Source organism: Dermacentor variabilis, chromosome 9 (assembly GCF_050947875.1).
Source record: "Dermacentor variabilis isolate Ectoservices chromosome 9, ASM5094787v1, whole genome shotgun sequence".
NCBI classification, from domain to species: Eukaryota; Metazoa; Arthropoda; class Arachnida; order Ixodida; family Ixodidae; genus Dermacentor; species Dermacentor variabilis.
The window spans coordinates 106998543-107011420 of record NC_134576.1 but is presented as its reverse complement, the minus strand read 5'-3'; the positions used below and the strand labels follow the sequence as shown (position 1 = coordinate 107011420).

At 43.5% G+C, this 12878-nt stretch overlaps 1 protein-coding gene across 1 annotated transcript in view; it reads left to right on the top strand.

Moving 5' to 3' along the window:
* The window catches only part of LOC142557230 (trafficking protein particle complex subunit 12), a 33900-nt gene that overhangs the window by 11974 nt on the left and 9048 nt on the right, over positions 1 to 12878 (top strand). Inside the window, exons 7-13 of the mRNA XM_075668934.1 lie at positions 939 to 1077; positions 1171 to 1283; positions 2867 to 2939; positions 5317 to 5390; positions 8134 to 8232; positions 10240 to 10337; positions 12412 to 12499. Coding sequence (XP_075525049.1) covers positions 939 to 1077; positions 1171 to 1283; positions 2867 to 2939; positions 5317 to 5390; positions 8134 to 8232; positions 10240 to 10337; positions 12412 to 12499 — 684 coding nt within the window. The remainder of the gene's footprint in view (positions 1 to 938; positions 1078 to 1170; positions 1284 to 2866; positions 2940 to 5316; positions 5391 to 8133; positions 8233 to 10239; positions 10338 to 12411; positions 12500 to 12878) is intronic.

Sequence of the window (12878 nt, the reverse complement as noted above, 5' to 3'; positions counted from 1 at the left end):
CCATACCCATTCCTGCCACCGAGCTGAAGCCATTCCTGTGCAAAAAGCTCAGGAGCTATTGGCAACACTTGTGGGATGAGCAAACATTGAATAAGCTCCATCTAATTAAGCCAGTGCTAGGTAACTGGCCATCATTAACAAAGTCAGGACGATCTCAAGTTCTCTTTTTCCACCTCAGAATAGGGTATACGTATGGTACACATTCATACCTTTTAACTGGTGCCGAACCTCTCCTCTGTGGCAGATGGGGTGAGAGGCTGACCGTACTCCACGTCTTACTGGTGTGCCAGGAAGCTGAAGAAGAGCGAAGACGGCACTTTCCCTAGGCATACAAACAATGTATCCCTTTACATCCAACACTGTTTCTTGGCCCAGAACCTCTATTTGAAACCAAGGCAGTGCTTAACTTTTTAAATCATGTAGTGCTGCATGTTATTAGCCCAAGAGATTCGTAGCCCTCCCTCTATCTAGAGGGTTTTGCCGAAAGCTTAGTGTTACGTAGAGCACGTGCTTCCAGACCCTTGTGCTCAAGGCTCTTAGTGAGGCGGTAGTGCTAGTGTAATCGACACATCCTTTTGTTGTGTTTTTTCATTTTAGAATATATTTTATGGTCACTGCTTACATCACTTGTCTTTACATTATTTTAATACTTGTATGTACCTTACAGGGAATATTTTAGGCCTCCATACAGCCTCCATACAGCCTCGATACATCTGACGGTTGTCACTCACCGCATCGACTTTCTTTCTTTCTTTCTTTCTTTCTTTCTTTCCTTCTTTCTTTCTTATTGTTTCCTTTCCCACACCATTTCTTGGCGTTCTTTGGCCATCCCTGGCCCTTGCACCAAAAAACCCTATACATCATCATCTGACAATTTTGCATCACATAATCATGTGAAACAGGCGTAATAGTAATTCACTCGCTTTTCCCCCTTGCAGCTGTGGTACACGCGGCTGGCGCTGTTTGTGAAACAACGCAAGTTTGCCTACGCGGAGGTTGAGGGTGATGCCTTTGGGGACCTGGACAAACCAGACCTGTTCTACGAATTCTATCCAGATACCTACCCAGATAAGCGAGGTGTGTGTGTGTTTAATGCTCCTCAGTCTAGCTACACTGCTCACGTAGCGCGCAGTTTCCGTTTTCTAAGAGTGGGTCTCCTGATGACTTCAGGTTCGATGGTGCCATTCGCCATGCGTCTGCTACTGGCTGAGCTTCCGCAGTTCCAGGGAAACCACTGCACGGCTCTTAATTCCCTCTACAAACTCCTCAACGTTGTGCACAGGGTAAGTAAGCAGGGCCCCTGCAAAAATTAAGTTATGCATTACACTTGGCTGAACGTCAACAGAAAGGCTGTTTAAAGGGCCTCTCACCAGGTTTGGCCATTTTTAACAAACAAGCGTAGTGTAGCATCATGTAGCATACTACATGATTCATTGACGGTCATGTCTACAAAGTAATATGGCACTGCGTGCCTTGAAAACAGCTGAAATTTCAAACCAAACGCCGCGCTCCTTCCCTCTCGAGAATGCCCGCTTCCAGCCAGAGTCACGGTCACACACACACAGTCGCCTCTTCACTGAGCTTGTTTTGTCATTAACCATGACTAATGACCATAACCATGCACTACTCGTGACACGGCTCATTTGCATCACACGCTTTGCCGTCTAGAAGTTGCGAATAGCAGTGTGTCTTCTTTTTTGTGCGAACTGATGCAGTGATAAATAAAGTGTTCTGAACACGATGCATTTTGCGATTGTTTCCAGTTGTTCTTGAAGTGCCATATCCTACACCTTTGCTCAGTGCGTTAGGCCTAGCGGCACCTTCTGCACTTCAGCAACGTTGAGCCGGCAGGACGTTGCGCGGAGCCTGCCGTTGCAGGGATCTTGTCGCTAGTGGGTTCGTTCTTTAAGAAAAAGTGCATTTTACCACATTTTGCCAGTTGCCGGAAATAGCTGCATGCAGTGCGCCACCACACACACATTGCTGCAGCAAAGCTTGTTGTACTTACACCTTCCAGACAAAATCTGAACAAAAATTTGTCCATTGTAGCTGACAGTCCCTTATAGCCGGGTCCATTAAAACTGAAATTTCTTGCATGAATAGTATAGGCAGACCAAACTAAGTGAGAAGAATGGTCTGTTATATCAGAAGCTACGTTGTATGCGGGTCCGTAATAACAGCGTTAACAGGTTCCTGTGATAACGTTGCACATTTTGAAGCGTTGTTTAATGGAAGTCCAGTTTTTTCTTCTTATTAGGAGTCTTTTGAGAGTGCGAGTGATCACTATAAGTCCGCTCCCTAAGCTGTGTTTAGGGTGCCTCCGCCATGTAACTTTTTGCATTTTACGTCTGCTGTGGCCGCCAGGTTGAAATTTATCCCATCTTTGCTCCAAACGTATGTTTGATTGTGCACTTTTTTTTGAAAACAAGTTCAAATTATTAAAAAAATGTTTGTATTTGCAGTGCTTGCTATACGATTTGATGACTGAATCGAATAGGGAATTGTTGGATTCGCCATTCAAAATGTCTTGAATATTCGCACACTCCTATTAACACAAGTATGCTACTTGCAACTTAAATGGGTCCTCAATTAAATGTTTGGCAAAGTATTTACTTGCACATGGCCGTCTAATAGTGTTGTGAAATGCATTGACGAGAAACATCACGTCTGCGTCATGGAATTCAATCTTTTTCCTCGGAAGTGGAGTTCAGAGTTCACAGCCAGAGGAATTGCCAAATTCAGCTTAATTTTCTTTACAGTGAGAGAGAGAGAAAAAGATTTCATGGCAGAACTGTCATGCTCGTAGAGTTTATCTGTGGTCTTTCTGTCAATTGTTTCTGCTCAACTTTTTCATTTCTCTTTGCAGATTCTTGGAAATTTAACGAACGGCATATCTGAAGACGGCAGCTTGCTGGACATGAGTGAACAGTTGAGACAAGGTGAAGGAGAGCACTGAGAGTTTGTTACAACCGTGCCTTCTCATAAATACCGTTCTGGATTTTGTTGGTGTATTTAGTAGCCGCTGATAGTCCCTGTGATAGAAATGTTGAGTGCAAGTGCAGGGAGTGAGTGGTTGCAACAAGGCGAAAGGAGTGAAGTGGGATTACAACTGTGTATACTATCTCAGAGATACTGTTCTAGGTTTGCTGGCGTGATACAGCAGCAGCAAATTCCCTCAATAAGTGCAAGTACAAGTCACTGTTCTGTTGTTACTGTCGCTCGCTTCCTTTCTTCTGGCAACAGAGGGACAATCAGGAGGGCATTTTTGACTTTATGTGAAAGACATGGGCAGTGTTTTAAGGGATGCATTCAAACCTTTTTATAAGTTGTGCCCAACACAAAAATGCCTTCATTACATCTGATGTTCTGTTCATTATCAGTGTATATACAGTTAAGCCTCGATATAACGAACTTCAATATAACAAAATTCTTGATATAACAAAGTGTTTAACTTTTCATAACCTCTTGTCCATAGAACACCATGTAAGTAGAACTTCAATATAAAGAAGTGTGCATGTGACTTCAAGACAATGAAATTTTGCTTCTGCTGCAAAAGAATTCTGAGACAATAAATGGAAACATCCACGGATGCAGATGGTCAAATGATTGAATTACAAGCGGCTGCTTGCAAATGCACCTCTCAAATCGTGTGCCACAAGACGAGAGCGACCGTCGAAGTGGAGCCACATCATGTTCCATATAAAGTCAAAGTGTGATAAGACCCTATCGCACCTGGCGACTTTGTCCTTTATGTGCTAGTGAAAGTGTGCGAGGGTGAGAAAAAAAAGATGGTGGCTTCATGCACGAGTGCCGCCTTCCGGAGCGAGTAAATGGAAAGATGGAGAGGGGAGTGAGCTCACGGTAACGCAATCAAGTGCCCGCAAGGGGTGGGGCGGGTAAGTTGGCGCGCGTCGCAATTGCTGGCATGCTCCTCAGCCATGAATGCACATTGCTGTAAGTGCAGCTGAGCAAATACGCAGCCGCGCACCCTGCTTTAGAGGTAATCTGCTGTGTGTGGGAAGAGCGGGCATGCCCAGACATTGTGGCATCATGTAAGCTGTCTACCCGAGCATTTAGTATTGGGAGTTGTGTGGATCTCGAGTTTAGGTGATCGGTTGCAGCGAGAGACAGATGAAGCCTTCACTTCCTGCTGCAAGCGCTTTTCACGATAGCACTGTCCCAGTGCGGGCGACGCTATCAGCCGTTTGGGCGGATTGCGCGCGAGAGCATAGCTGGCTTGGCTTAATTCGCACCGCCAATGTGAAGATATCTTCGACGTGGCATAAAACCATATCATTCGTTGCCGACTCCCAAATTTATCAAAATTAATTGTTGTCGCATTCAAGTTAGCTTTTTTCGATTGCCTTACAATTAGGAAAATTGTGCGGCCCCTTTCTGTGTAAGAAAAATTGATCGGCGACTGTACTCATTTGCATAAAAGGTCAACTTTCAATACAACGAAATTTCGATATAACAAAACAAATTGCCGATTTTACCTACTTCATTATATAGAGGTTTAACTCTATATGTTGGTATCTGCCAGAAACATTTTAGATTTACTTTGTTACATTCACTTATTTATTATATTCCTCTTTGGGGGTTATATTTAAGCATATGCATCAACCTGGGGAACCTGAAATTTTGAAGACTAATCGAGACAATTAAGGAGAGCGGGTAGGAGGGGGTATGTTGATAACAAGAAGTTCAATCCCTTTTTTGTTTTATTTTTCTGGGCTACAGCAACATCAGAAACAGCTTTGAATGGTTGTCAGTACAGTTGTTAGGCATCTTGGTACTCGTACTGTGACCAGAGACGGTGCGTGTATAATTACTGAGCACATACTAATTGTCATTACAGCGGCCCCTTTCCACCATTAATATGTCTTACTGCCAAACATGGCTGTGTAGCGGCAAAGCTGGCTTAAGTGAATCGGGCCATTGTGCAATGCATATCAGACCTTTGCCACACGCGAATTCCTCGATAGATGTCTCGATCTGAAGTAAACCGAGTTAGGTCTACACTGCCTGCCCACAAATGGCTTGTATTTAAATCTCACTTTGGCTAGTGCATAATGGCTTTACGATGCAACTATGCTACATGATGTGTATATATATTTTTTTTTTCGCGGTGGGACTGGGGCAGCTTTGGGAAGATCTATGGCCGTGTCTCTATAATCTGGAGCATCAGTAAGAATTAGGGAGTCCTCCGTAAAAATCAGGAGAGTTGGCACGTATGTGTAAGGGCTCAACGGTACTTTCTTCTTTGTGCATTGTGATGAAGGAATTTCATGATGTGTGTAACCTGCTCGTCTGCAGCATCCATGAAGTTGTGGGAGGACCGTGAGTGCCGAGTCTACTTTGCCATCCTCAACTGCGTCCTCAACCAAAAGGTGAGTGCCACATTACTTGGCTTCTTTTACTTGCTGCGGTTCAACCAAGTATATAGGCCACTAACCTCAACGGAAAAGTACTGCTGTCCTGGCACAGCAGCATCTACTTAAGTATTTTTGGTGGCATTTACTGAACGGAACTAAATTACCCCACTTGTGTGATTACCGTGTCTCCATATGGTGCTTTTGCTCCTGGCCATAACGCTTCAGACGAACTTATTTGGAGGGAAATCTGGTACTAGTGTTGGCATGAGTTTTCATAGCGATGCTTCCACTGTGATTGGATTGATGAGCGGTACAAACAATGGCTTGATTTGGCTTATGGCCTAGAGCCCAGTGCAGTTATGACCACGTAAATTTCTTTTCAGTCAGTAAGACTGTCACAAAATATTGCTAAAGTTGTTCTTTATATACTTCACAGACAAAACTCGTAGCTAGAAATGTTGCGCATACTGTAATGCATTGTGCGGTTGCTAATCTGCATGTTTCCCACTTCAGAACTGTCATTCTGCTCACTGATGGTGACTGGCAGAGGCCACAGTATCATCATCAGATTGTTGCATGAAGCGGGCATGTGAGGTGAGGGAATGCATAATATTCTGTGTCTTTATAGCAATAGAGTGAAACCGCCAAGCTACAAGCGAAAGGGAAGTGAAATGACCAGAAAGGAACTGGAACACTCAAAGCTGGAAAACCTAACCCGCAGTAAAGCAAACGAATCAGGGAATGTCAGTGAATGTCAGTGAATTCCAGTTTGAAGTCTGTGCTACTCATCCCTCCTATAGTGGCAGAAAGATCGCAGCTGAAGTTTTCCATTTGCTAGGTTGTACAAAGCCGAATGCCCTTGCATGCAAAAGCACAGTGGTGAGGCTCACGTATGAACATTACACAATAATGTTCACTTGGAGTGACATACAGTGTGCGTTGTGTACACAACTATTGGCACCTTCACAGGTCTCGTTAAGAGGATATATTATTAGCCAGAGTGAATGCAGTTGAACCTTGTGAAAAATGTACCTGATAGGCAGCCCGAAAAATTCCACGTGAGGCAATGTTACGGCTTGCCCGCTATCATAGCTTAGTGGCCAAGGTGTTGCGCTGCTGAGCTTAGGTCGAGGGTTCAATTCCAATCACAGTGACTGCATTTTGGTGAGGGTGAAATGCAAGAGCGCTCGTCATTTAGGTGCACTTAAAGAACCCCAGGTGCTCAAAACTGATCGGAGTCTCTCCACTATGGCATGCTTCATGTCAGATCGCAGTTTTGGCATGTAAAACTGCAGAATTTAATTTTTTTTGTGTTATGGCTTAAAATGACACCAAAGATAAGTGCTACAACAGTTCAGACTTATAAATTGTTCTTTTTAAAAAAGGTTTATTTTCGTTAATTTTGCGATAAGAGCTCGATTAGTACTGGAAGAGAAAATGCTGCCCAAACTTCCACTTCATGAGTGCGCGCCGCAGATCGCATTGCCGATACGTCATCCCGACATAGTGGATTTCAACTTATTTTCTCGTACTTTGGATGTTGTAGTGCAGTAGATGCTTATGAAACTTGCTCACTTCAGCACTTGGCTTTTTTAGAATACAGAGCAAGACCCACGGCATGACGGTGAGCTAGTACAAGAAGTTCAAGGTGGCGTCGCCACCCATTTTTCATTTTAAATACGTGAACATATGTGCGCACATTCATCAAGGAAACCAGCCTTCCGTCCGTCACGTAAGACTACGCATGGCAGCAGCAGCAGTGAGCAAATTGACCTTCGTGCTGCCTCTCGTTTAAATGTGAACTAAGAAGCAAGAACGCTGTGCACACGAAGCTATCAGCACTTCGCACTCTCTGTCCCCATCGCAGATCACTTTCAAGATAGGGCCTGTGCGACGGCCACTGGAGTACTGTCGACAGCGGTTGATAATGGTTCGACGCAGATGGATGAGCCACTAAAGAGCGATAACGGCTTATAATGATTGGAAAGTCATCAGCGCACCTGGCGTTGTCACCTGCAGTAGTTTGCTTGTGTCATCGATTCACCTTGTGTCGCCGTCCGCAGCAGCTCGTTTCGCCGCAGCGCTGTAATTTATACTGGCCTGATCATGTTTCATAACATTGATAATGACACTGGGTTGTGTGGAGATGAGCAAGTGACACAATGCTCACTCATACTTAGACAACTCCCAGAGTAATTTCTGCACGAATTTTTTTTTTGTCTTTTTTCTGGCTCACTGTGGCTTTTCGCATGGTAGGAGTGGCATGTTTTGTATTGTAGAAAAGTAGTGTAGTTTGTCCAGGTAAACTTATTTTTTTTGTTTAGTAGTGTCTCTTTAACATCAGTAAGACCGAAATTAGCAACGCTAGGCGAGGGTACCTTTGACTGCATATAGAACCAGACTGCGGCTTAAGCTAGCCATATTTACATAGCTTGCATTGCACTGTAATTGAGCCATTGACTAGAATGGCCATCAATGAAGAAAGTGGTCCAAGCATAAAAGACAAAAAAGAAAGGAGTATAATGCAAGTGGAAATATTTTGCTGTGAAAACAACGTGACTTAAAAAGCTCCAGTAGCATTGGATGCATACCACGAACAGTTCCAAGAAGTGTGAACAAGTGTGTACTAGATGAGGTTGGCCCTGTGTCTCACATCGTTCATAGTGTGAATTGTAGCTGGCCAGCCCATCAGCTTTCTGCTAGTTCTTGAGTTGTTGAAGTCCTGCTGAAGGCTGGCCTGATCATGCGCGGCGTGCAGGACTACATAGTGGCCATAAAGGTGGCCAGGATCCTGCTTGAGAAGAACAGCGGACGCAAAGCGCAGCTGCATTCAGCCATCGGAAGGATATACCTCCAGGTAAGGTGGTGAAGTGCTGTGCCAGCGCCAATTTACAGGCCTTATACTTAAGCATATCTCCTTGCGACCCTTCGTATATTATAATGCGTATTGACTTGAGTCTTTTTAAAGATTGACTTGGAAGTAATTGCACAAAAATATTCATCTTGAACATGAAGTTGGATGTATGCAAAACTGTATGGGAGCGGTTTGAACACGTTTTAATGAGATAGCATCATCGGGGGACTTTGGGCCAATCCCGAAGGATGTTCAGTCTGAAAAATATGGGCTGATCTCGAAGGCTGTACAGCTTGATAAATGTGCGCCGATCTCGAAGGTTGTGTGGCCTAACACAGCGTCTCAATGTGGTAGCTGTCTAGAGAGAAGAATGCGAGACATTGGCATGTGACGCATGTGCCTGACCTTTAAAAGAGCAACCTTGGCACGAGAGAAGCATGCATTCGTGTGATTGTGGCCTAATGGTTGAAGCATTGATCTACTGTGCTCGGAGACAGAGGTTCGATCCCACCATCGATCACTGATTTCTTTATAGCATTATAGGCAGACTTCACCCACTTTGGAGGTATCTGACAGAAAACTCTAGGTGTATTGAGTGGATGTGAGCACATCACATTGTGAGGAGATATGAAATATAGAAAGATCACTTCATTGAATGGGTGTGGGCAAGGTCATCCAAGACTCACGTGCATGCAGCTGATGAAACATTACAATGGTCACAATCCAAGTATGTTGCATATTTAGAGAGTTAGCGGTGCTAAATTCTGGAGGGTTGCAATGTGTGCTTGTTGGTAATGCATCTTCAAAGGGAGTATGGTAGCGCGATTCAAAGACGGGACAAGAGAAGACACAAAGGGACACACACAGCGCTAACTCACACAGTGCGAAGACACACACAGCGCTAAGTTAGCGCTGTGTGTCCCCCTTTGTGTCTTCTCTTGTCCCGTCTTTGAATCGCGCTACCATACTCCCCTTGAAGCTAAATTCTCGCCTAGTTTTTTCTTGCCAACAGCTTTCATGAAAAATGATGCTTGATCAGTACCGTTGTCGTCGCAGGTGACGAAAAGCACTTGTGAAGTGCGTTTTGAAAATCACGAGTTGATATGAAAAGTCTGGATGCAGCATCAACATACCAATTTAGCAGGTGATACATTAAACCTTTGTCTCTGTGTTGATGCTGAGAAAATTGTTTTTCATGACAAGGATCATGAGGAAACAGTTACTCTGTCCACGTACATGAAGATGCTACCTTCAGTGTCTGAGCACGGTGTTTAAACAAGATGTATCTTTCATACTGTTAACTTACCAGTTGGTAATAAGAACAGACTTTAAAAGCATGAGGGTCTCAGGAGGATAAGATAGCCAAAAATTTCAAGAAACTTCACGAGACGCCGAGGAATGTGCAATGAGCAATGGAAACGAAAATGACAGGAAAAACACGAAGAGATAGGAAGATGACTGTATAGATTACAGATCAAATGCGAGTAAATGAGATTCTTTTTGACATAAAAAGGAAGGAGTTGAGATGGACAGGTTGTGCAATGTGTAATAAGTGGTACATTTGAGTAAAGGAATGGGTGCCAAGGTAATTAAAATGTTGTAAAGTGTGGCAGAAGATTAGATGGCTGATGAGATAAGGAAATTCGCAGGCCTAGGGTGAAGTCGGCTGACACCGGATGGGAACAACGGTAGAGTGCTTGGAAAGGCTTCAGTGCTTCAGTGAACATGGAGACTGTTGTTGATGGTGATGACTGGCAAATTTTAGAGGAAATTTTTGGTGCTGTGGCACTTGGAACCAAAATGCTGACAGGTTTGAAAATGGCAAAAATAGTTGGGTGTGAATATGGAGACAGAGAGAGCAATCACATTAAAAAAAAAAAAAACAAGAAAGCAAGGAGCATTGTAGTGCTTCAAGTGTGTTGTGGAAAAGCATTGATGTTCTTGCGACAAGAGGTGGGATTGACCCTTCTGTTTTCTTTTCCCTCTTCTCCGTGACTTTTTCATCAACAGCTTGGGGATGTGGAAACAGCGCAGAGCCACTTCCACAAAGCTGAGGCCCTGTACCACAGCATGGCTTTGGAGGGGAGACTCGAAATTCTCATTAACAAGTGAGTCTTCTTTCAGCACTGGCCCCCTTCGGCTTTCAAAGCTTTTCACATCACTAGTGTCCTCATGACAGGACATTTGCCACAAGATAGACTTTGCGGGATTCTCAAATTTCTCACACCTGTCGCTGTGTTTCAGTACTCTCCGTAGACAGCTGAATAGGCAGATAAGCAGACAGCAACCATCTTAAGTCTCACTTCAGTTCTCATGAAGCTGGCAGTAGGGTTGGCTTCTCGAAGACAGTATTGATGTCAGAAACGATAAAGACATCTTTGCTGTTTGGACAAGATGGCAGTTCAGCAGAATGCTTGGAAACTCAACAAGAAGGTCGCCTGCGGACAAGAAAAATAGTCGTGCTTTCTTACATGCTCAATGTAAGCTACATTGTGCTTTCTAAATGTTCGCACACACAAGGTGTTCAAATACAGTTATCTTTCAGTTTTTTTATTGTTGACGCAAGGTGGCATCAAGTTACAGAGACATCTTCCAGACGCGTTTGTTTACTACGGCTCAAAGCTCAGCCGTCAACCTAGACTGTATGCTAGCCAGAATTGGAACACACTTTATGTGTTGACCGTACCAAGTAGCTAGTCAGATGTCGCCATGCCTACCAACCAACCAGATGACCATGTCTGCCAGTGACCGTGCCGGCTTGACGAGCCACATAGGTTACTTCTTAATGGGTACTGACTGTCTAGTTGCTGATCCATGATATTGCTGAAGCAGTACACTTGGAAAAAACATGTTCACAAAAGTATGAATGATGAGGACATACCGAGGCGCTGAGCTGCCTTTTGGGGCTTTGTGACGTGCTTTATAGACGAGCTTCTAAATCTAACTTGACGGTGGGAGGTGTTTCATTGGTGTAGGAGTAAGCAACAAGGAGTGAGGTCGTATGCTCATTACATACTGTCATTACGAACTCCTCCGGCACAGTTTTTGTCAAAAGTCAAGCGAAAGTCAAGATTAGGATTTGGCGGTAATATGTTAAAAGCTTTGTATTCATGCAAGTCAGAGCAACACAGCAAATGCAATCAAACTTAATTTTAACGAAGTCACATCTGGTGCAAAAATACCTTTGTTATAGCCACTTTTATTCAATATCGGTAAGTCACCGCACCTTACAGGCAAGGGACGACCATAGAAACAAGACACGCAGAGCACTGTTTCTGTGCTAATGCCTTGTCTATAATTTGTTCCAATCCAACTAGCCTGAATTTCTATTTTAGACTGATATCAGCGAGAGAAAACTTCATTTACTTCGTTAAGTCTCATAATTTGTTATATCTCTGTAAATAGCAGCAAAGGGAGGAGAGCCAGTGTGTACACCTGTGCAATTTTTCGGCTGTATCTTAGCAAACTATTTTCTTACACTATGTCTAGTAGAACTTCCTAAATTTACAGACATGCAGCTTGTCTGAGAGACTGTGCATAGCAGTACCGACCATCCAAATTATAACACGCATTAGGATGCGTAACACTTTTGATGTCATCACAGGCCCATCCTGCCATGCTCAGTGCAGTATTATTGTCTTCAGGGCATGCTGTGCACAAAAATGTTTATATCAACTACATCTAACACACTATGCAGAGCCAAATTTCATGTTGGCCATGCCTATCGCAAATAAAGAAGACAGGCAGACAAAAAGAAAATTACGTGAGTTAACTTTTGACTCATGCATTGTAGCTTTGTTCACAAAGCCATGGACATGGTTTCTAACTCTCGTGGATGCTGTCTGTCTTCTTTATTTGTGGTGTAAAATTATGGCTCAATGAGATTTCGTCATACTCTGGACTTGGCTGACACACCACATTTCCGTTCTCATATGTATCTTGCCATGGTGGCTGTGGTGTTTTTCTGCCAAGTATGGAGTTGTGGGTTCGCTTTCTTGCTCCCATGGCAGGCATTTTGGTGGGGACAGAATGCAAGACTACTCATGTACTTAGACTTCAGGTGGTCAAAATTAATCCAGAGGTACCCCCCCCCCCCCCTCCCTCACTGCTCTGTCCTTTATAGCTTGTGAGTTGCTCTGGTAGTTTAACCGCTACACTTGGTTTTGATTTGTTCCTGTGCAGAGGTACAATGGCCCTGGCTCTGAACAACTATGCAGAGGCATATCACTTTTATGAGGAAGCCAGCAAGCTGCAGCCAAAGAATCCCCTGGTGAGTTTGCACGCCCATGTAGGTTTGTCTATCAATATAGCTCGATCACTTGTTAAACTTCATTGCTCCATGAAAATTGCGGCATTTTTTTTTAATTAGCCAGGATTTTGCATTTGCTGGGTATAAATTATTCTCCGTTGAATGTGTTTTGCTATGTTTATTTCTTTTTACATTATGTTAGTGATTTCTTTAACTCTTTCTTTTTGCCATTGGAGAAATGGCCCTATTTCTTTATTTCTTTCTTTATTCGTTTATTCAAGACATTCTTTACAGAAGTGCTTTGGGGGACACAACAAAAGACAATGTTTTAATAAAATCTTCTAGTAATAATTTTTGTTACATACTATCATGGTCACCCATGATTTGTGTTCAACGGACA